General features: G+C 46.8%; 1 protein-coding gene across 1 annotated transcript; it reads right to left on the bottom strand.

Moving 5' to 3' along the window:
- Positions 1–9,470: 9,470 nt before the first annotated feature.
- Positions 9,471–24,120, bottom strand: LSM6 (LSM6 homolog, U6 small nuclear RNA and mRNA degradation associated). Its single transcript, XM_084757542.1, has 4 exons — positions 23,992–24,120; positions 16,674–16,778; positions 11,740–11,853; positions 9,471–9,888 (listed from the first exon to the last, which is right to left on the bottom strand). Exons 2-4 carry the CDS (start codon positions 16,765–16,767, stop codon positions 9,854–9,856), a joined length of 243 nt encoding a protein of 80 aa, XP_084613668.1. The 5' UTR covers positions 16,768–16,778; positions 23,992–24,120; the 3' UTR covers positions 9,471–9,853.
- Positions 24,121–24,660: the final 540 nt, after the last annotated feature.

Here is a 24,660-nt window from a genome sequence, read left to right as displayed (position 1 = left end):
TGACTGACGTGTTCGTGATCATACACCCCGTATGTGGCTGGCTGAGGCTGAGGCGTGACTGACGTGTTCTTGCTGCAGGAGGATGAACGGAAGTTTATCACTAAAAGCAAAGTCTCCTGGGAGCTGGGATGGAACAAAGACAAAACAGACACCCCCCGGTTCCCTACAGCGTCTATTAAGTGAGCAATTGAAAAGGATTTAAGCAGTGGCTTTGACGTTTCTCAACCACCACCCGAACTAAGATGGAGACAAAAGCTTAACATGAAAATACTAAAAAATTACTCCATTTGACACTGATTTTTTTTCTATTAAAGGTTATAGTGCAGACTTCTGCCTGCTAAGTTGGTTTTATTTCCTGTACTATCACATGACAACAGGCGCCAGGTTAGAAAACAACTCTGCGAGGTTGCTTGGGTGACCCAGGCCAAGAATTCCAACAGCAGCCGTTATAGTTCCGGGTCTCCCAAGGGTGTAGCGTAGCTCCGTGAAAAACAACCTGCGGACTCTAGATGTAAAGTTCTGTCTGTGGGTTACTGCTTTTGTTCTCATTCTGGCTGCTGTTCCCAAAGTATTTGCTTCGTTTTAGTGCATCTGTGTGTGGGTATGTGCGTGTGAATGCTGGTGCCTGCAGAGCTCCAAAGAGGGAGTCGCACTCCCTGCAGCCAGTTACACGCAGTTGTGAGCGGCCCAGTGCGAGTGCCGGGGGCGGAACCAGATCCTTCGGGTTCTCTATCATGTGAAGAATCCTTTCAGCCCATAGTGACCTACAGAACAGCTATGAAAGGTAGTGACAATGCCTTTAGCAGCTATCACGCAACGGGTTGTGTATTCTGCCTTTTCTTTTAAGCAGCTACTAATCGTCTGATCACACTTACGAGTGCTCCGTTGTGGTTTTCTGCACTGAGCCAAGCTCTGCTCAGTGTCTTGTAAGGTAAGGATTAACACAGATCATGAAGGTGACAGGGGTCGGTTGGCTCTGAGGATTAAAATATGCACACAGTGCCAGAGACAGTGCCTGGCCCAAGAAAATTAGTGGGATGGTGGTGACTGGGTGACAATGATGCTACATTAGGCTAGGCTTCTAGTTTGGCACTCTAGACACTTACCAGTGAAAATATTCTGTGACCATGACCTGTCTAAAACCATGGTGTTAGCCAGGCATGGTGGCACACACCTTTAATGTTAATCCCAGTACTATAGCGGCAGAGGTGGGTGGGTCTGAGTGTTCGAGGTCAGCCTGGTCCATATAGTGAGTTCTAGGCCAGCCAGGGCTACACAGAGGCAATGTCTCAAACAAAACCCATACTGCTACCTTAAAACATGACCACCAGACAGCCTTCCCCCACCCCATAACTATTTCAAGGTGTTAACCTCAAACTTGTGACCAGCCTATTGTTTCCTTTCCTTTCTCTAAAACCAAGATTGCCCACAGCCCATTCTCCTTACTCATTCACAGGCCCCCAAATCCGTGTCACCTGTAGGTTGTTTTGTGCATTGAGGCACTGGTGCCACCAGGCAGGAGGTAACCTGGAGAAGTCTGCGGCTAGGTGGATTGTTTCTTACCTAGGAATGTGTTGAAGAGATAATAAAATATGAGCCTAGCTCCCAGCCTTCACACCGAGCTAATCTCACTCACAAATGCGCCTGTCTCTGTTGTTTAGGTCCTGAGAAGCCTCGGGACGTTGGGTAGACCCAACTTATTCAAGCGGCTTACTAACCCTGAAACCAGACTGCTAGGTGTACGGCAACTTCCGCCTGCTCCTAACCAGCTGAAAAGACATGGAGCTAGGTGCTTCCATTTGGTGCCCATCTCCTCACTCGTAGGATGCTAAGAGGCATGTTGGGTTCTTGTTAAAACTAACCATATTGAAGCAAAGCACCTCTCCGCAAGTTTTCTTTCTTTTTCCAGGTTGTACAGCATGAATAGTCTCAAGAGTTCTTACATTTGATGCCATGCTTTCTGGTGACCAAGCCTTTCTTGCGTAGCCTTTGGTGGACATTTATGGTGTGGATGTGATGTGGATGAGGTTAAATTGCCCTTAAACACCTGAGGGAAAGAACCTGTTTTATGGGACAACAAACGAGCTAGCGCTGGCTAGGGCAGGAGTGGAGACAGGTTCGCGCCTGCGTCCACTCTGTATTATATTGCCAGGTCTGATGATACACAGCCTCTGGTGTAGAGACGCAGCTAGGGAGATTCTAGAGAGGAAAAAACAAATTTTAAGAGATGGACATTTGAAAAACTACCAGTCTCTGCAAATGGTGCCTGTGTAGACACAAGTGGGGCGGGGCGAGGGGGTAGGGGCGGTTTTCTTTGGCCTAGTGTGTAAAGGACCATTGTCCTTTCTTGTCACACCACAGAACTGCAGTAACAAATCACTGTCTGCACCTTCTTTCAATGTGGAGAACAGAAGCCTATATGCACATCTTGGGATTCTGTTCCATGAATAGGAGGGAAGAAAATTGATTGGCTCTCTGCTCCTCCCTGTTACAGAGACAGTCGCATCTTTTCATGAAGTGCCAGCCTCATCCCTTGGACACGATGGTAAAAGGCAGAGTGAACGGATTGACCTATACTGGGTGCCTGGTTACCAGGGCTGCCTGCTCATCAGGCAAAGTGGGGACTGTTGCCATCAATGACCCCTTCACTGACCTCCACTACATGGTCTACATGTTCCAGTATGACTCTGCCCATGGCAGGGTCAACGGCACAGTCAAGGCTGAGAACAGGAAGCTTATCATCAATGGGAAGGCCGTCACCATCTTCCAGGAGTGAGATCCCGCCAACATCAAATGGGCTGATGCTGGTGCTGACTACATTGTGGAGTCTACTGGTGTCTTCACCACCATGGAGAAGGCTGGGGTCCACTTGAAGGGTGGAGCCAAAAGAGTCATCATCTCCACCCCTTCTGTCAATGTCCCCATGTTTGTGATGGGTGCTCACTCAGGACTGTCAGCAATGCTTCCTGCACCACCAACTGCTGAGCCCCCGGCCAAGGTCATCCACGACAACTTTGACATCATGGCAGGACTCATGACCACAGTCCATGCCATCACTGCTACCCAGAAGACTGTGAATGGTCCCTTGGGAAAGCTGTGACATGATGGCTGTGGGGCTGCCCAGAACATCATCCCTGCATCCACTGGTGCTGCCAAGGCTGTGGGCAAGCTCATCCCAGAGCTGAACGGGAAGCTCACTGGCCTTCTGAGTTCCTAACCCCAACATGCCCGTCGTGGCTCTGACATGCAGACTGGAGAAACCCTCCAAGCATGATGACATCAAGAAGGGCGTGAAGCAGGCATCTAAAGGGCATCCTGGGCTACACTGAGGACCAGGCTGTCTCCTGCAACTTTAACAGCGACTCCTACTCCTACCTTTGATGCTGGGGCTGGCATTGCTCTCAGTGACAACTTTGTAAAGCTCATTTCCTGGTATGACAGTGAATATGGTACAGCAACAGGGTGGTGGACTTCATGTCTTACATGGCCTCCAAGGAGTAAGAAGGCCTGGACCACCCATCCCAGCAAGGACACGAGAGCAAGAGAGAGGCCATCGGCTGCTGAGGAGTCCCTGTCCTAACTCAGGCACTGACAGTGAGCATCTCCCTCAGTGTCCATCCCAGACCCTCAGAAGAAGGGGAGGGGCCCAGGGAGCCCTGCTCTCTTGAATACCATCAATAAAATCCACTGCACCCCTCAAAAACAGAAAGAAAATTGACTTATCGATGGAAACGAAGGCACCCAGTATTCAAATGTATTTTCTGGCTGAAGCAACTCCCCAGATGACCCTGGCAACTTAGTCTCTTGGCCTCAAGTCTCTTCATCTGACAAAAAGGCCTTATCTGGTGACCATGAAGGGAGAATGCAGGATTAGTTCCACTGGCTAATGACATCAGAGGGTATGCTTGAGTAGGGGCAGGGTGATCTCTTGTGTGACTCCTCTACTGTGCTGCTGAGAAAACCACTTCAGAAATCTCTGCTCTATGCTAGAGTGCCAAAGGAACGGTAAATGGGTCTGGAGCAGACCTCACCAAAGATCTCACAGTCAGAAGGAAACAAAGAAACTGTAAGCCCAGCCCTAATGACAGCATATAGTGAGTCTGCATATTCATTCTTGGGGTAAAGATATGCACAAGGGGTTTTGGATGCACTAAAAAGCAAGCCATAGAAAGCTAACGCATACTGGTGTGATGCTACACAACCCATACCTCTGAAACACATTTAGCATGAAGCATGGGGACGCCGACTGAGAGCTGCATTATCATCCACCTACACTGTGGGGAGAAGACGTTGGCTTTGCCGTTCCCACTGAAGTCCAGAAACACAATAGTTGGGAATCCTGCAAGTCAACCTGGCATGAGACAATCCACCCAGACCCAGTTTCTGAAGCCATGACAGAGCCACCACTATTTGTCTTTAGTCTTATTAAGTGAAGAAGTCGTTGGGGACAGAGGTCTTGTGAACTCAGTCTTAAAAGAAAGGATTTCCTTTTCAACGCAATAAACAAATTTCTCCCTGGACCCTGCTTCTATACGCTTCATGGAGGACTGTTAAGGACATTTACTCTGCAAAGGACACAGTTAACACATGGCTGATTTTGTGATAAATGGGTTAGGCTACAATACCTAAACATGTAGTCAAACACTACCCTACCTGTGTGGGAACTTCCTGAATGAGGTTAACACTTTAGGAAAAAGACGGAGCCAAGCATCCCCTTCATCTTGCAGCTGGGCCTCCCCAGCCAGGGGAAGGTTTAATAGGCTGATCTTAGAGGAAGAGGGGTATCTAACAGAGGAACTTCAGGAACAAACTACAACTGGTCTGTGGCATAAGAAGTCATCAGCTGTTTCCATGGAGAAGCACGATTGACACACACATGGTGGTCTAACCAAGCTTTGCCAGCATTTCTGTTTTGTTTTTCTCTGAACACATGAAAGAATTACATTGTTCTGGAAAAACTTAAGCCATGGCCATGTAACTTGCTTGGCTAGTAGGAAGTGGGATTGAGTGGTATCAAGTCTAAGCAAAACCACAAGGGCTAGGGAATGACTCTTGACCCCTGCCCCCTGCCCACATGACCTACTGGCCCTGTGAAGTAAAAGAATCGCTTGTTTAAACCCTTTAGGATTTGGTGACTGTCTATGACACACCAGCGGGGGACGCTGTCTTATCCTGCCGTTACTCCACAGTACACATAAACTTTTAGCTTTTCCTTTATTGTAAGTTCAATGGGGCTTCTGATAGTAACACTCGAATAGTGACTTGGACTAATGTGAACAGTTTGTGGTAATAAACTTGTTTCTCTGAAATTATTTTATGTAGGCTTTCACAAACTGAGCGCTCCTTTAATCCAGTTATATTTTGCCAAATTTGCCAGCACTATTTCCATTAGAAGGCTTGAATGACCATTTTTGTAAAGTAGGCCTTGAAAACTACTTTATTTCAATTGTGCAAATGGTGTAATATTTTTATAAAGTTCTAGAATATATTTACAATTCTGTCTGCTGTACAGCTCTCAAACTACTAGTAAGAAAATAAAATCTTTCAATACTGCAGGTATTCAAACTGGGGATGGGAAAGGCAGGCCAATCTACTTATAAGAAAATCTGGCTTTTGCTAGATAAGATAAAAATGTGCAAAAACAGGAAGAGAAACCAATAGGCCTGTGAAGAAACAACAGATGAAAATAATCAGATCTCAACAGTTCTCCAGTTTCAAGTTTATCTGAAATGGAAGGTATGAGCAGAGTTGAGATGGTGAACCATTTATAAAATATTTTCACAATTCTGGGCCATCTGTAAAGACAGCACGGCTTGGGCCAGGCACTGGTTGGCCATTCCCTCACTCTCTGCTCTATGTTTATCCCTGCACATCTTGTAGACAGGGTAAATTTTGAGTGAAATTTTTGTGGGTGGGTTGGTGTTCCCCTTCCTCTACTAGGTGTCTTGTTTAGAGGGGGGTCCACATTGGACACCAGGCCCCTGCTACTACAGTCCACTCATACGCTCCCAGGAGCCTAACCCAAGACCCACTCATAGGAGAGAGCCAGCCTCCGACACTATTAATGATATTCTGTTATGCTTGCAGACAGGAGCCTAGCAGAGCTGTTCTCCGAGAGGCTCCACCCAGCAGCAGTTAGAAACAGATGCTGAGACTCACAGCCAAACGCTGGGTGATGCACAGGGAGTCTTATGGAAAAGTGGGGGTAAGAAGGAAAGGACCTGAGGTGACAGGAGCGTCACAAGACCAACAGAGCCAACAGCCAGGGCGCAGAGGGGCCTGCTGAGACTGAAGCGCCAACCAAGGACCGTGAATGGACTGGATATAGGCCCCCTACACAGATGCAGCCGGTGGGCGGCTTGGGCTTTGTGTGAGTCCCCTAGCAAGTGGCACAGCGGCTGTCTCTGACGTGGACTCTGTTGCCTGCTTTTCGATCATTTCTCCTTGACGGGACTGCCTTGCCAGGCCACAGCAGGAAGAGGATGTGCTCAGTCCTGGTGCCACTTCATATGCCAGGGCGATGGGTGGGGGCTCTCCTTTTCTGAGGAGTAGGGAAGGGGGAATAGGAGAGGAAGGGTGCGAGGGACTGAGAGAAGAGGAGGGATGGGCTTATGACCAGGATGTATAGTGAATTTAAAAAAAAAAAAAAAAAAAAAAAATATATATATATATATATATATATAGAGAGAGAGAGAGAGAGAGAGAGCGAGCACGCACGCATGGCATAGCTTCTCCCATAAATAGCCACATTTGCAAGTGAATCCATCACCCATTGGTGGTGGAGTGGGGGCTGGGGGTGGGGGCTTCTGGTCCACAGAAGGGTAATACAAAGAGCCTGTCCAGCACTGCCATTCAATAGGCGATTGCCAACATTACCTCTTCAAATCCCCTCCTGTGGTCACCTCCCCTAACTTTTCAGAAAGGGACATAGCAACCATCACTTTGGGGCTATCTCCTGTCCTAGCACACAAGGGATGCGCACTGCCCACCTTGCCCCTCAGGCAAGTGCACTTCAGTAGGGAGTCAGAGCTGGTTGATCACTGTAAACACTTGTGGCCGCTCCACCACACAGGGTAGAGAAGGCAGCAGCTATTGGGATTAAAACTCCTGCTAGATACGCAGAGCAGAGCTAATCTTGTGCTCACTGGTGCTCAAGAGCCCCTTCTTAGAAGAGGATGACGCTGCTGAGCCGAGCCTCAAGATCAGGGGTGAGAACAACTGCAGTTTGTCTTTTCACCAATAATTTGTTTTTGTGCAAGACACATAAACAAGCGAAACTCAGTAACTACTATAGATTGGCCACAGCATGGCTGAGATCTTTCCACAAGAGCAAGCCAATACTCTAGAGCATCATTTTCTCTCAAAGCAGAAGTCAGTACAGAGATGGGCATGTGTGTCACTCTGTAGTGAGGGAACAGACTGGATCCATGGCCTGGGATGCAGTCACCCAACAGCCACTGTGGCTATCAAAGACAACTTCCCCAGAGCTTGTTTCTAATCAAGTCGACTGTACACTCCAGGGTGATAAGCCTCTCACACAAGTTGAGCTGCTGTTTCCTGACCTTAAGGAAATCCCTTAAGCATTTGTTAGTACTTGTCACGTAATTAGGAACTCCAAGCATGCACTACATATTGCTTCAGACTGGAAGCTCGCGATGTGAACATCTCTGAATGCTCAGGGAGAACAGGAGAATCAGACCACATGCCCGCCATCTGTATTTGTACTTGTCAACAGCTCTGTTTTGGGATAAACACTTTTGAAGGAAGAATTGATTCAGCCTGGAAGATTAGCCAAGAAGCAGCTCTCAGACCAAAACAAACCGTGCAGTTAGATAGCCGAGGAACCAAGCACATGTTGTTTCCCGCTAAACATCCTGGTTTTTTATAGCCCAAGAGAAAGATGGTGGCAACTACAGTTCAGGGGCATAGGGATAAGGCAAATGTATTTACTAAAGTGAAAGAAATTTCACCCTCGAACAATCGTCTTTGCTACAATCCAACTGAAAACCATTCATGGACCATGAGGAAACTACAGTTAAGAAAAAGTAATTTTAGCATTTACAATTTGTTTCAGAATTCTATCACATAGAGGTATGCACAGGGGACACCATGTGCTGGGCCAGATGCATAATATGGGTCTTTATTACCATAAAAATGGCAGCATTTCCCACAGTCCATCTTGATTCAAAGCGGTTCTGTGGATGAAAACACTACTCTACAGTAGAGCCATTAGGCTGGAAACGGCAGGAGGGACATAAAGACTCACGTGCTGGAGGAGAGGTCAGGGAAGCAGCGAGCAGGGCTGGGTGGAGATGACAATGACACTGCTTTCAGGGGCAGCTGACTGAGGAATGAAGGGACACACTAACCTGGCAGCCTCACACACTCTACAAAACAAATGAGAACATGTGTGCTCTGCTCCGAGAGACATCCATTTTCTCCTTAAAAGAAGCCATTTATAAAAGAGCAAATTGGTGATTTGTACTTACACTCTGGTCCCTCTCAAGCCTCTGTCAGGAAGTGATGAGTTACTGAAGCTTAGGATAAAGTGTTTTATTTCCAGTGTGCACACCACCAAACCTTACACAACATGTCTCTTCTTCATGGAGAGTTATTAACTGTTCCTGATTGCTGTTTAAACAAGACAAATGTCCTCTATATACCTGTCCTGGAAGCATGCCCTCCCTCCCTAGGTCCAATCTCTCCATGTCCCTCAACCAGGCAACTGTTTCAAAACACACCCCTCCTCCTAAAAAGGGGACTCTGTTCAGATCAGAGGGATGAGGAAAGACCACCCATGGTCTTCCACATAACCAAAGCGCCCACTCAGCAGGAGTCACATGACCTGCAGGCTCTGGCTGTGCTAAGCAACATTTTGCCAGAATACAGCCCTGTCCCCAAGACCACCTGCTAAGCAAAAGGCAGCTCAGTACTTGGAAACTGAGTTTAGGTACTGTGGGCTTCGCTCCACCTCAGCCTCAGCCAGAGTTACACAGGAACTGCTGAGCTTCTTGCGTTTAGACAAATCATTGTTGCCAACGCTCCGGACACGGCACGAGTCTATGTAAAAAGTCTAACTGCGCAGGTGGATCGCATGATGGCTCCAGGGCTCTGAGCGACAGCCTACTGTAAAGTGGCCAACCTTTACAATTTCCAAGTCAACTGAGAGTTGCACTCCTTTGTGAAGGTACCACACTAGACTCCTAATTCTATTTTCTAACTAGGTGACTACATCAACAGCTGAATTTGTAACCTTTTGTCCTTTTATAGCCCAAGGCTGGAACCACACAGCTTCCTAGGTTTCACTTGCCCACTTTAAATAGTGAGCATGGTGAACAGAGGAGACCAGGGACTGCTCCAGAATATCTGGACCACGAGCTTAGGGATGTACCATTTAGTCAACTGAGTGCATAACCAAGAGTGAAATGACACTGCTGGAACCTGAGGTGAAATAATCCTGGACAAACAAATTGTTCTGTTTTTGTTTTTAATTTTAGCGTTTGTACAGACAAAAGTAAAAGACATAAATGTGAACAGTTTAAGATTCAATCTGTAACATAAGGCCTCTATCTTACTCCAAAGTCAACTAAAAAACAAAAACAAAATCACCAACCAGTATGGAAACAAGTCATCATAAGAGAACCAAAAGCCACTTCATAGTAAAATTTATCTTCCAGCAGTCAAGGAGGCAGAGGCAGGTGGATCTCAGTGAGTTTGAGACCAGCCTGGTCTACAAAGTGAGTCCAGGACAGCCAGGGCTACATAGAGAAACCCTATTTCAAAAAACCAAAACAAAACCAACCAAAACTAACCAACCCAATCCAAGTTTGAGGAGAAGTGCTTGCTGGTGTCTTCACATCCTTCTCTTCTGTGTACTTATGTACAACACTGAAAAGACAAAAAAAAAAAAAAAAAAAAAAAGAAAAGAAAAGAAAATCAAGTCACTCCTGAGTGCCACAGCAGCAGTGTTGAAGGCAAGTGGTCCCGGCCACACCTCTGCACACTTTAATACCACGCAATGGAAGGTCACTATAACATGACTTTTGAGTCTAAACCCAGGTTCAATGTCTTACAGGATTACAACTTGTCTTATGTGTGCATGTTACTGAGTTTACAAATTATGACAAATTATGACCAGGGATTAAAAGAAGAGTGAAAGTGCCCAGAATTTAAGAATGTTCTGTAATCAGCTTTGGGAAAAGTTAATCAGCTAACCCTCTCAGGCTGGATCTCAGATTAGGAACGAGCAGCACACGAGCTGGAGAGGCAGCTCCTCCCTTAAGAGCACATGCACATTTCCCGGAGCACCAACGCGGGGTCCCCAGTGCAACAGAGTGCTTCACAAACACCGGCAACTCAGTTCCAGGGGCCTCTGTGCCAGGCACACATGATGATGCATTTACATACAACACACACACACACACACACACACACACACACACACACACACACACACACACACACACTTTTCATGTATCTCCCCAGCATAAGCTATAGTTGCTGTTTATTTTTTACTGTTTAATTTCCACAGGGGGTGGTTGGGATTTTTAAGATAGCAAAGACTTTATTCTGAGATTGCTACCAATATCAACCTTTGGTGCCATCCAGTGTTTAACTTAGTCAGTCATAGTGAGCACAGTAGAACATGTGCTGCATGGAGACAGGGGGAGGGGGCACCTGGGCACTGGCCAGCTCGTCCCTAAGGTGTACCCTTCTCCCATTCCACACATCCTCAGACACTGACAAGCTTGTTCAAGTGAGCAGTAGATGTCTCAAGAGCACAGTGTAGACCAATACAGTGAACCAGGAGCTTCGTAAGAGGCAAATGTAAGTTACAGGAATACTGACAACTGCTCCTGAGTACAGAGTGGAAAGTGTAGGGATTGTCAGAGTATGAGAAAAGCCACAGCCTGGGAAGCTAGGCAAGCAAGGGGAAGGCACTGTGGGAGACCTCCTGCTGTGGGTGGCTGCTACTAGCTGTCATGAGGGGAGACAAGATCGTACTATTTCCAAGCAGAAGGAGGAAGCCAGCTGAGAATAATATGACATAGAGGAAATTCTGCAAGCAAGAGATGTATGTAACAGTCAGGATATTTAATTCCTGACAAATCCTAATTCTGACAAATCAGAAGATTCTCATACTCAGAAGTAAAGAAATCAATTAAAAAAATAGAGCTCTACCTGGGGATGGGACCTAAAGGTGGGCTGAGGGTTAATTCCTAATCTTTTTGATGCTTTCTCCAGCCCCTAAGTATTCAAATGTGATTTTATTCAGAAATGAGGTGACTTAAGACAGCCAAAGTAAGCACGGCAGCCGCTGAGAGTTGTGGAACCTCAGAGCCATGCCACTTCTGACAGACTGGAAAGCACAGAGCCCCACCAAGGCACCTGAGCCTTTAACAGAGAAAGGACAGAGGACAGGCTGAGTGCTGGGGGGTGTGAAGGTGGCACAGGAGTAGCTTCCACTTCACAGACGGCTGGCAGAGGACAGCACGTGATACGTAAGATAGCGCGGTCCTGCTCAGTCATCCAGTACCCTCCGCTCTTCACCAACAGAGCGAGAAAGAAAACTTCTAGTTCCAAAATGCCATGGAAAATCTCTCCACTCACACACAGAACTGGTTTATCCTAATGACCTAAAATAGGAGCAAGCAAACAAAGGGAAAGGGACCTTCCCAGGGGCCGCAGACTGCCAGTGCTCTCTCGTGTGTGCAGGAGCTATGCTGTGGGAGCTGTTACCATTGTTTCCACGGATGAACGCGTCCCCGTACTTATTCTTCAGCTGCCCGTTTACGTACTCTTCTGTCTGCTCCAGCGCTATGTTCATGTAGCCGTCCAGGCAGGCCAGGACCCCTGCAGGAGAGTAAGAAAGGACTGGAAGTTACAGGGTATATCTTAGATCCCACAGTCACTTTATTCATTACGCTTCAGACGCATAATATAAAAATTCACACTGTAAACAAAACTCAATAGACTTAAACACAAAAGGCGCCTTTATTCTGTGCCAATCTGAATGAAGGCTGGACGGGCATAGCATGAGAGGAGTTATGCATCCACTACTCCAAGACAGGCAGCCAACTGTCACTCCCTCCTGGTATGAGTGGTCACCACAGCAACTTTCAAACCCTTCACACAAGTATAAGCATTAGAATATTCCAACCAAAATAGCCTTCTTTGGGAGCCAGGGACAGACATGGCAACTCTGCATGGACAAATGAGGCTCCATCCCTGTGACATTTGTTACGTTAGGCACGAAGTGAAATACGGATCTGGCAGATTTATCTCACTCTTTCACAGCATCTACTGCAGCAGATGAATGTACTCCGGGTGAAGAGGAAGTCTCCACAATCTGTTAAGATAATAGACAGCAGGTGCTCCTGAAAGAACATCTCCAAGCTGTGACTCCCAGTGAGGAGCAGCTTGGGAACAGAGAGCAGCATATTGCATTACAACATACTGCGTTCTGTTTTCTCAGAGTTAAATTATTTTTAAAATCAAAACTAATAGAGAAAAATGGCTACAAACATTCCAGAGAGCTTTCAAGGAAAACAGTGGGTGAATCGTTGATTGTGTTAAGATGGTATAAATTTCTAAAATCTGACCAGATGAATCTTTCAAAAGATGAAACTGTAAGCTTTTAATTCTCAGCCCTTACTGTAGAGTGGTATTTTTAACAAAGAATAAAAACATACTAGCGATTCAATTCAATTAACTAAGTCAACAGTCCCATTTAAAATCTTAACTTCATTAATATGCTCCTCGCTCTCTGCTTCTGCCCCATTATCCTCTACACAGAGCTCTCTTTTCAAGACCGTGTGTGTGTGTGTGTGTGTGTGTGAGAGAGAGAGAGAGAGAGGGAGAGGGAGAGGGAGAGGGAGAGGGAGAGGGAGAGGGAGAGGGAGAGGGAGAGGGAGAGATATCAGAGCCCAAGACATTAGCCAAGCAGAATCCTATGAGAAGCGGTGAAGTTTCAAAGAAGCAGACTGGACTGTCAATAATCAAGGACAGTAACTTCGTACCCAAAGACAGCTTAAGACACAGCCTCACAGTTGGCTTTTTCTTTACTTTCTCATTTCTAAAGCACATTCCTAGACTAGTAAGAAGCTTCCATGATATGATATGGGATTAGCCAAGAGTAATTCAAAACATAATGTCTGTATCACTCTCTGTTAGTAAAAATACCCATTCTCAGGCTGGAGAGATGGCTCAGCTGTTAAAGGCTAGGCTCACAACAAAAAATAAAAATACCCATTCTCATATGAAAGTTAAAAGATGAAAAGGAAGTGGGGGTTGGGGAATTGAGCTCCGCTGTAGGGCACTGGCGTAGCACTTGTAAGGCCCTGGGTTCAATCACCATACTGCAAAATCACACACAAAACTCACACCCGCTCAGGGGTTAGGAGGTGTAACCCGCCTCTTCTCCAAGACGAGAAATAGCAGGAACAAGGACTCTCTGCAAAGCTGGAGCTGTCGCAGGGCGCTGGCTCCTTCCCAGGCATCCACTGTGGACCACCTCCCCCACACAGGCATCCACTGTGGACCACCTCCCCCACACAGGCATCCACTGTGGATCACCTCCCCCACACAGGTATCCACTGTGGACCACCTCCCCCACACAGGTATCCACTGTGGACCACCTCCCCCACACAGGCATCCACTGTGGACCACCTCCCCCACACAGGTATCCACTGTGGACCACCTCCACCACACAGGCATCCACTGCGGACCACCTCCCCACCACAGGCATCCACTGTGGACCACCTCCCCCACACAGGCATCCACTGTGGACCACCTCCCCACCACAGGCATCCACTGTGGACCACCTCCCCCACACAGGCATCCACTGTGGACCACCTCCACCACACAGGCATCCACTGTGGACCACCTCCCCCACACAGGCATCCACTGTGGACTACCTCCCCCACACAGGCATCCACTGTGGACCACCTCCCCACCACAGGCATCCACTGTGGACTACCTCCCCCACACAGGCATCCACTGTGGACCACCTCCCCCACATAGGCATCCACTGTGGACTACCTCCCCCACACAGGCATCCACTGTGGACCACCTCCCCCACACAGGCATCCACTGTGGACCACCTCCCCCACACAGGCATCCACTGTGGACCACCTCCCCCACACAGGCATCCACTGTGGACCACCTCCCCACCACAGGCATCCACTGTGGACCACCTCCCCGACACAGGCATCTACTGTGGACCACCTCCCCCACACAGGCATCCACTGTGGACCACCTCCCCCACACAGGCATCCACTGTGGACCACCTCCCCCACACAGGCATCCACTGTGGACCACCTCCCCCACACAGGCATCCACTGTGGACCACCTCCCCCACACAGGCATCCACTGTGGACCACCTCCACCACACAGGCATCCACTGTGGACTACCTCCCCCACACAGGCATCCACTGTGGACCACCTCCACCACACAGCCCTTTCCTTGCTCATTAGAACACTACTGTTTAGGGTGGTAGTGGAGATCACCAGACTGTGTGCGTGACCCTCCTGTGACACCGGGGATTATCTCCACACGGCAGAGTGCAGAGAAACCCTGCTTCCCAGTACTCGCCTGCAAGGTCTAAACTACAAAGCAAAGCTGTCTTCTTACTTTTATAAACACAACACTTAAACTAAAGGAAAAAAACCACCAACAACAAAGGATAAGCCAGCTGACCTCTACAAAAGAACTGCACTCGATGTGTCCACCTTAGCAGCTGCCAAGCACATGGGAATCCCAGTCTATTTTCCTCCTTTGGGCTCACCCAAACTTTATGGCTGAAAACTGGGCAATGTGGAACACACAGCCGTAATTCTAACCAGAGCCCAAGACATTAGCCAAGCAGAATCCTATGAGAAGCAGTGAAGTTTCAAAGAAGCAGACTGGACTGTCAATAATCAAGGACAGTAACTTCGTACCCAAAGACAGCTTAAGACACAGCCTCACAGTTGGCTTTTTCTCTACTGTGTCACTTCTAAAGCACATTCATAGACTAGTAAGAAACTTCCACGAGACATATGGAATTAGGCAGGAGTAATGCCACTATTAAGGCAACAAACACAGAAAGAGTGTGCTTGAAGACAGCTGAGCATCACAGCAACACTCTGACTCAAAAGCAAGCAACCAACCAACAGTAAACATTGGCAATCGGCTATTAATGTCAAGAAACTAAGAACAAATTCCCCCTTTATCTTTTAGATCCCACTTTGCTTTTAATAATGTGTATGTGCGCAGGTACTCCCACATGAGTATAGGTGTCCTGAGAGGGCAGAGGTGTTGGATTCCCTGGAGCTGCAGTCACAGGAGTTTGGCAGCTGCCCAGTGTGGGCACTGGGACTTGAACTCTGGCCCTCAGGACTGTGCACTCATAACTGCAGAGCCATTCCTCTAGACCCTCCCCTTCCTTTCTACAGTGGGGAGAGGTGACCCTCCTACGTGAGCTCCCTATTCCTTGTGCTGGGTTTCCAGTAAGTTACTAAATATTTATTTTGGTTTTATGGGTGTGAGTGTTTTCCCTGCAGGCGCACTGACTGGTGCCTACAGAGCCCAGAAGAGGCATCGGATCCCTCGGATCTGGAGTTATAGATGGTTGTGAGATGCCATGTGGTGGTAGGAACTCCATCTGGGTCCTCTTACCCGCTAAGCCGGCTTCCCAGCCCCTCCAGTGATTTCATAATAGTTTTCCTGTCAAGCTTGAGTAAGTCTTAGCTCCTCACTCCCTAGCTGAGAATAATCACAACACCTCAGAGGTTATGGGAAGCAATGTGACAAGGTATTCAAGTAATTAAGAGGCTGGGGTACATGTAAGTGTGTGGGAAAAGAAACCTTTGAAGAGACTTAGAAAAGGGACCAAGACACGGCACAAACTTTGCTGATGAATTAGTAGGCACTGCCTGTGACACGTCACATGTGTGTTCAGCACACGTCATTCTAAGACAGTACAAACGTGAGCTCCCGCTCCAACCCTATACGCACCAAAAGAACTGCCTCTACAAAAGAACTGCACTCGATGTGTCCACCTTAGCAGCTGCCAAGCACATGGGAATCCCAGTCTATTTTCCTCCTTTGGGCTCACCCAAACTTTATGGCTGAAGCAGCCTCTGCCTTGCTTTTAGTAGTCTTCATTACCTTTTCAGGGTTTTTGTTTGGGTTTGGTTTGTTTGTTTTGGTCTTATGTTGTAGCCCAGGATAGCCTCAAAATCAGATACAGCCTAAGCTATCTGCAAACTCCAAATCCTCCTGTGCTGGGACCACAAGCCAGCGCCCAGAGCTCCCTAAAATAATCTCTTCATAGGAGCAGAAAGCATCATTGCATAATACAGTGTTTGGTTGTCCAAATAACAGCGTGTCAATCTTGGACTCTTCTGCAAAAACAAATGATGCTGAACCCAGGGGTTCTTCGGTCCCCAGCTCTTCACAGCAGAGTTGACTGTGACTCTCAAGCTGGGATCAGGGAGCTTAGGCAGATAGGAGACAGAATTCACATGAACACTGCAAGTCAGAAAGAAGCACACACTGCTGGCAGGCTTTTCACTACAAAAGGAGCCCCTCAGACGGAGAAGATGGAAAAACTGTCTATTGGGTACATTTAAAAGGCTATTTACATTTTCTTATTTTAGTTAACTGTTAGGATCAAACATAAAAATACTACCTCGATAATCCACGCCAGAGTTTAACTTCACCACAACTGGTCGGCCGATGATCTGCTTCAGGAAGTCACTAGGGGTTTGCTTCCGCAGACTCATGTTTCACAGTCCTGCTCAGAAACAGGAAAGAGTGTAAACCTACAGACGAACAACACACAACTCTTGGGCCTTTAACATATCTATAGGGAGTCAACCTGAAAGACGTGCTGCACATGACGGCTGATCTGTGTTTAGCTCCTGTCACCCACACAGTCCCACAGCAGCCCACGGCACAGCTCTGTTTTCCTATCACTTGTCCCACTGTGTCACACACATGACACCCTTATAGGCGCACCACCTCAGCACAGTTACTGAGCACTTGCTCTATGCTGGCAACTCTTTTAACGTCTACAGAGACAACACAGAACCACTGTGAGAAGGCGTAACATTTCCAGTTTACTGATGAAAGCAGAACAGAAAGATTGAATAACTTGTACCGAACTATGCTGAAACAAAAATAGGAGAGAGTATTTAGGTTAAATTCAACTTAAGGCCAACATTATAGAAAGTAGGCCCACATTCATCAACAGCTGACAAGCACCTCCCTAGCCCTGGTAGGTACTGTCTGTCATTTTATAGGTTGCTAAACACCCTGCTTAAGGTCACAGATAGTTCAGTTAGATTTTGAATTGTTCAGTTACAATCATGGCAGGAACGCTCCAAGTGCCAAGGGGAAAGCCTTGGGTCTTCATATCTAAGCATTGACAATACAGACACAGCACTGCACCAGGCATATCAAAGTTGGCCATCATGTCTTCCAAACTTTACCTTGTTATGCAATAGCTACCTCCCAAAAATATTTCAATAAAGGAAAATACTAGTCACTAAAACAAAAGTTGTAGAGACAGAAATTGGTTTTGTTTCAGTGAAGTGCAGCAACAACTCCTATGCAGAGACGTAAGACTTCTGCATCTTAAGACTTAAAAGTTGGTATAGAAATACTATCATTTTAAGGTCTACCTCACCCCCAATTCTACAGTTTTGTTTTTAATCAAAATTGCACATCCTTCTCTGCACAGCACTGCTGATTTCGCCCCACCCGCTCCATGCTGTGACGATGCTCCTCATGCCCACGCACGCAGGGTTAGCCACCTGGGGAAGCTGGAATGCTATGTGGCAGATTCTCATCAGTTCACAGAAGGGTACACGTACATCCTGCACAATGCTAGAGATTGTTTCGTGGTTCTTCTTGCTGTAGTTTATTTTATATGTGTGTAATAATATAAATGTGTATGGAAAAAAAGAAAATGTATTCCAAAAAAACTTTCAGGAACTTAGAATCCAGATGTTAGACACTGTGTGTTAAGACGCATGAATAAACCAAAGGGACAATAATTTAAGGAAAACAATTACCTTTATCTAAGAAGCCAAGTACTCAAAATAAAATAAAATATACATTTTAGAAATTATCACTTGGACAATCTATGGGTGCTACCCACAAAGCTTCAAAGATTTTTTTAAATTATGAACTGATTATTTTGCTCAGCAAATTTCAACTTTTCCGCTGAGCTGCTAGCTCATTTTCTTAGTTCCAAAATATTAAGAAATAGCTAAATTATCTAAGACTCTGACCACACAACAATGTTATTTATGTTGTTTTGAGTTTAAAGAGAAAAATGGCAAAGTAAATACTGTAAGATTCAGTACTTTTCATGAATTTAGTAAAATAAAACAAATGTTTCCATTCATGTACATGCCACCCACTTTTATCTTGTTCATAAGCTGTTTTATAGCTACACACTTCTAGCGACTTTGAAGGCCCAGACTCATCTCTTGAGCCTTAGGGTTACTTCTGACCAGAGGCCAAATCCCACAACTCTAAATTTCTTCATGTACAGTCTGAAATACAAAAAGCATCTATTTTACATTAAAAAAATCAAACCTAAACCCAAAATCTAGGAGGGCTCGACCTGCTTGGTGGGTAAAATGCTTGCTGTTTAAGCAAGCTAAGGTTGGTCCACAGCAACATGAAAAGGTAGGTGACACTTCTATAACTCTGGCACTAGGGGGCAGAGACAGGAGAATCCCAAGGGCTTGCTAGCCAGCCAGTCTAGCAAAAACAGTGAGCTCCAGGGTCATGGAGAAACCACGTGGAGGGCTTTGTGGAGCACATTAAAGGCAGGCCCTGACCTTGGAATGGGAACGTGTGTGTGTGTGTGTGTGTGTGTACGTACACACACACACACACACACACACACACACACACACACACACACACATTCATTTTTTAAAAACCTAGTTCATGGTAAATGTAGAAATTTTTTTTCAGCTCAATATTGCACATTTAGTAGGAAAAAAGGAACTCAGTTATCTAAAAGGTAAGTTCCTGTACAATCTTACTGTGTAGAGAAAAATCAATGTAAACAGGTATATATTCTACTTACACTGTTGTTCACATATTTAAATAAAGTCAAAAGATGAAAATATATATTGTTATTTTTAAAAAGTCCTATCCTATGTACACACATTCTGACTACATGTGGATAATTGTACATTTCTCTACACTAAAAAGTCTACAACTGGGTCAGAGAGATTGTTCAGTGGCTAATAATATGTGTTTCTCTCACAGAGGCCCAGGTTCGATTCCCAGAACTTACATTAAGTGACATACATCTGCTTGTAACTTCAGTTCCAAGGAATGCAACACTGTCTGACCTTCAAATATAGGACTACTAATTTCACCTATACTTAACATATTTATACTTTAGGATGAAAAAACTAGTGAAAGAGAAAATACAAACCTAGGCTTGATAGTATTCACTGCATTAAAAATGTTAACTTTCAGCCAGGTGTGGTGGTGCATGCCTGTAATCCCAGCACTGGGGAGACAGGGGCAGGCAGAGCTCTGTGAGTTCAAGGCCAGCCTAGTCTACAAATTGAGTCCAGGACACACCGGGCTACAGAGAGACCCTGCCTAGAAAAGCCTAAATAAATAAATAAATAAATAAATAAATAAATAAATAACTCTTTGTATCTTTTTTGAAAGAATGTTCTTCTAAGCTGGTCAAAAATAACACCTGTACCAAGCCTGGTCTTTACTTCAGTGACCATCACGTAGGGCAATCCACACGTCATGCAGGACCTACTAAGCCTCGGGTGCAGGCTAGGGGTGTAGCAGGCAACATGTGGCCCTGGGTCCTTGGAGTTTATTCTCCAGAGCGATAAGCACACAGAGAGGTGGCCAACTTCAGAGGCCATGTACACTGGTGTAGAGTCACACAGAGCTCTACTCGCCATGGCACAGTAGAGGAGGATTTCTGAGCACATGAGCCAAGCCTGACACCGTCCATCAGCTGCAAAGGCAAAGGCACAGGGTGTTTTGGGTTTGAAAGTAAAATCCACACACAAAAGGAGGCAGCTGGAGGAGCGCAGTGCCACATTCACTCCTGGGTAACAGAAGCATGAGCTGTGGGCTAGCTTCCCCAAGTAGAACCGCGTGGCCACTGGAGGTCCAGTCAGCAGGTCTGCAGCAAGGCCAGAGATCATGTTGGATTCCTAGGAACCGGCTTGTTGGAAGATACCATGGCCAGTAAGAGGAGGGCAAGGAAAATCCTGCTAAGCAGGAATCTGCTTGCTTCCTATTTCAGGTAGCAGAGCAGACACTAGTTCTGGACTCCTGTTAGGTTTCTGGTTTGTTCCCCATACGCGCCACTATCTACACTCTTTAAACAAGATAGGCCCTCTTCTCTGAAGACGTCAAGCCACATGGAAGGATGGCTGAAAGCAAGCCCTCGTTTGTTCTCTAGAGCACATTCTGCTAGACGGCTTGAAAAGGACATTTCTCAAGTTATATGGAACAAGCATGGTTGCCTCAAACTCAAATCTATTCATCACCCGGGGAGCCAGGCCCTTGGCATTAGTCTTCATTACGCGTCCGTGGGACTCCCTGTTACTTAATGACTTGCCCATACATCCATTTTGTACAAGTAAATTGGTCTTGACACCACAATTTTTCCCATCACTTGGCTCAAGTAATTTTAAGTTTTCATCTTTTAAATTGGATAAGGCATCAGGAATAGTTCTGACAATTTCTAAAGCAAGAGATAAGACTCTTCAACCATAAGCACAAGAAGAAGACGTGAAGCTCTCCCCTCAAAATTCATTCTCCAGGACGGCAGGGTCTTTGTCCCCCCACATTCCTGTTCAGGCCCAAGTGACCTGTTTTCATAAGCGGATGGCCAAGGGATTCTTCTCCCTGTCAGAAGCCACCGAGGGTCTACTAGGAGAGCACCTGCTCCACGGCACCTTTTCTCAAAGTTAAACAATGGGGTGAAGAGGTGGGGGAGGAGCTGTGGTATGTGTGTCACATTTTATTCACCCAATGAAATGCTAGCACGTCAGAGCCAGCCTCCCAGAGAGACGTTAACCTTTTAGGGGACAGGAAAACCTTGCTTCTCTGGTAGTCCTGGCACTAAACAGCTTGGCAGAGGGAACCAAGGTCGCGGTCCCAGTCTCCTCTCCCCATCTATAAGGCACAGGTGCAGCTACTACAGCATCATATACGTGCAGGTACTAATCTTCCTTTATTACTGACTGTTATACAAGACCGGAAAACACAAGCACTTGGTGTTTAGACGCCCAAGCTTACAGGACGCCTGTTCAAATGCAGATTTCTGAAGCTTACTCAGCCAAAAGATACTGCCCTCAAGTTCCTGTTTTTATTGCATTTTATTCATTTACTTACTGGGGCGGGGTCACTAAGCACCTATCACAGTATGCAAAGGGATGTCAGAGGTCAACTCCCAGAAGTCTGTTCTCTCTTTACGCTAAGGAACTGAACTCAGATTTCCAGGCTTGGCCATAGTGCTCTGATTATCAAGTTACCTAGGTTGATTCCTAAAAGCAAGCTGCTCTCAACAAGAGGGGATTTTTGTGCCCCTCCAACCCCCCAGGGACATTTGACTATATCTACAGACATTCTATACTGTCGTGATGGGAGAGTGGTAGCTAGAATCTCGTGCACAGGGGCCAAGGAGTCCCCTCAGCATTCCACAGTGTAGACAGTGTAGAGCGGTCCTCAACCTTCCTAACGCTGGGACCCTTTAATCCAGTTCCTCATGCTGTGCTGACCGCAACCGTAAGATTATTCCCACGGCTACTTCACAACTGTAACTTTGCAGCTGTTATGATTTGTAGTGTACTATCTGATATGATGTGCAACCCCTGAGAAGGGGTCTTTCAACAGGTTGGGAACTGTTGGTGTAGGAGACAGCACTTTACAAGGACGACTTGGTCCAGCGCGTCACCTGACAGAACCGGTGCCAAGAAGCCCTCACCACCACCACCTCGCTGCCTCCTGGCTTAAACAACAGGGATTTTAGGATGACCAAGACGTAAGTGAGAACCGAAGGTGAGTGCAGAAGCTAGCCCATGAGTGTGGGCTTGCACTCATGTACTCCACCAACCCTGGCTCAGACCTGGTAAAAGGACGTTCCAGCTCATCTCTAACGGTTCCATGCTGCAGAGACATCCTGACTCTTCCCTGGTCATTACTCCTCAGCAACACTACTGCAACTGTTGACATTCTCTGACACCTTGTAAGAACACAGGAAGACTGCAGGAAGACTGCAGGGGTTATATGCAAACCCATATGGGGAACTTGAACATCCACACACCTTTTGGGACAACTGTATTATTTATCACAAGTATTTTATCCCAGCCTGAAGAAACTGCAAGCAACCATCAAAAGCTTGAAGAGAACTGACATCACAAAAAGTAAATTTCTAGCGTTGGAGACACACACACACAAAAGGTGACTTTCCTACCATCCAGTCCCTCGTTCTAAAAGGAGAAAATAAGCCAGGGCATTTAAAAAATCTTTTTCCCCCCCTTAAAGAATTCTATTATCTAGTAGGCCACCCTTGGGTGACAGATGAGCTCTGGCAGTAGCTAAGGGTACTCACTCGGGAGGCAGGAAACCTGACTTCTAATCTCCTCTGCTACTTAAATGGCTGTGCAGCTTGGCTAACTCCTCATCGCTTCACCTGCCATGGCCCAGGCTCACCTGCAAAATAGGGGAGTCATGCTACATGGTCACTGGCTGTCTCTTCCTGTTCCAGCACTTGGTTAAAGTGTGCAGGCAGTAACACACACACACACACACACACACACACACACACACACACACACACACACACACCGACCCACACTGTGCAACTTTTGGTTTTGTTTTGTTTGAGACAGGGTTTCTCGGACTCACTTTGTAGACCAGGCTGGCCTTGCACTCAGCGCTCCCTCTGCCTCTGCCTCCCATGCGCTGGGATTAATGGGATTAAAGGCGGGCACTACCACGCCCAGCTCCACTGTGCACTTTAAAACAAACTCCCAACAGTAATAACTTCACACAGAAAGGCTGAGCTTTGCTACTAATAGAAACACACTAGGGGCTTTCACGGTTTTGGTGAAAGAACTAGTGTCATACACGAACGAGATAAATTAATGATACTTTAGCCGGGCGTGGTGGCACACGTCTTTAATCCCAGCACTCGGGAGGCAGAGGCAGGCGGATCTCTGTGAGTTCGAGGCCAGCCTGGTCTACAAAGAGAGTCCAGGACAGCCAAGGCTACACAGAGAAACCCTGTCTCGAAAAACCAAAAAAAAAAAAAAAAAAAAAAAAAGATACTTTAAAAAGAACCAATCTGTCAACCAACGTGCAAGAGCCACGTAACAATAATTCCTCTTCTGAGAACCAGTCCAATGAAACAGTGAGAAGAGTTAAGAATGGGCAATACATCACAAGGGATGCTGAGATGAAGCAAAAACGCACACACTCAAAGGTGTCAGTCGGGGAAACGGGTCAGTAACTTCTGGGATCCACACAGTGATAAAAATAAAGACAGGGAGCCAAACAACAAAAGGACTCAATTTTAAAAACCACGCCTCGCTACATCTTTGTAACGTAAACAGAACTGAATGGTACTGATAACTGGGAAAGAGGAAAATTGGTGGGTTTAGCGGAGACGGAAGCAGGCACGCGCGGGAGAAGAGGACACCGTAGACGGAAGCGCCGGGCGAGGGCCACTTCCTCCGCCCGTCCGTGTTTATGGTTGCCCCACGCGCGCGGGTTCGCGGGTGGAGGAGGGCGCCGAAGCCACGCGCCACCCCGACCCCCGGCCTAAGCGCGCGCGCACGGCGGGGCCGCGCCCGGGGCCGCGTGGCCTGGGCTTCGCTTCCTCCTCGGTCGCAGGCCCGGCTTGGGCTCGGCTCGCCCCCCAGCCTCAGCCCCGGCCCCTCCGCTGCCCCCGCAGCGCCCCCGCGCCCCGCACCCGCCCCGCCCGGGCTCACCGTGCAGCCGGGTCCGGAGCCCTCTCCCAGGCCGGGCCTCCGCGGATGCGCGCGGCGAAAACCGAAACCGCCCCCGGCAGCGCGCTTTCCCGCCTCACCCAATCAGCGTCCTCCTGGCTACGGCAGCCCGCGGGGACCAGAAAGGTCAGGCCGCACCAGCGTGCACACTTCCGTAGACTGGCCTGTTCTGTAGCATAGGGGGCCCGAAGTAAAGGTTCGATATTCTGATGCCAGAAAATCGAATACAAAAGCAAAAAAAGCTAGAAGTGATCTTTTAAGATTTCTTTACAGTACAGAACACCTTAAAAATCATAGGAAACAGAAACTTAACAGTTAAAATAACGGGCTCTTAAGTACACAGATAAAGCCTTAAATAATTTAAAGCAAATAAAAGTTAAAAGCTTGAAGCCCTCCAACCGGCTTCTGCATATTAATTAAACGTATGAAGTTTAAGTCGCTGTTAGAAGATTGTTTCCATGGCAATGTTGATACAAGAAATAATAAATCATTTAAAGCAACTGTGAATTCTAATGGCATCAATTATAAAGGCATGTCAAATTAGTTTAATTGGAAATTGCATGCAGATACTCTTTAAGTGCTGTGGGAACCTGGTTTGGGATATTGCCTGAATTCTTAGTGTATGCTTTCTATTTATGGAAGGGAAAGGTC

The sequence above is a fragment of the Acomys minous genome (genome assembly GCF_964271855.1).
Source record: "Acomys minous genome assembly, chromosome: 14".
NCBI lineage: Eukaryota > Metazoa > Chordata > Mammalia > Rodentia > Muridae > Acomys > Acomys minous.
The sequence above is the reverse complement of the archived record's forward strand: the minus strand, read 5'-3'. Positions and strand labels throughout refer to the sequence as shown.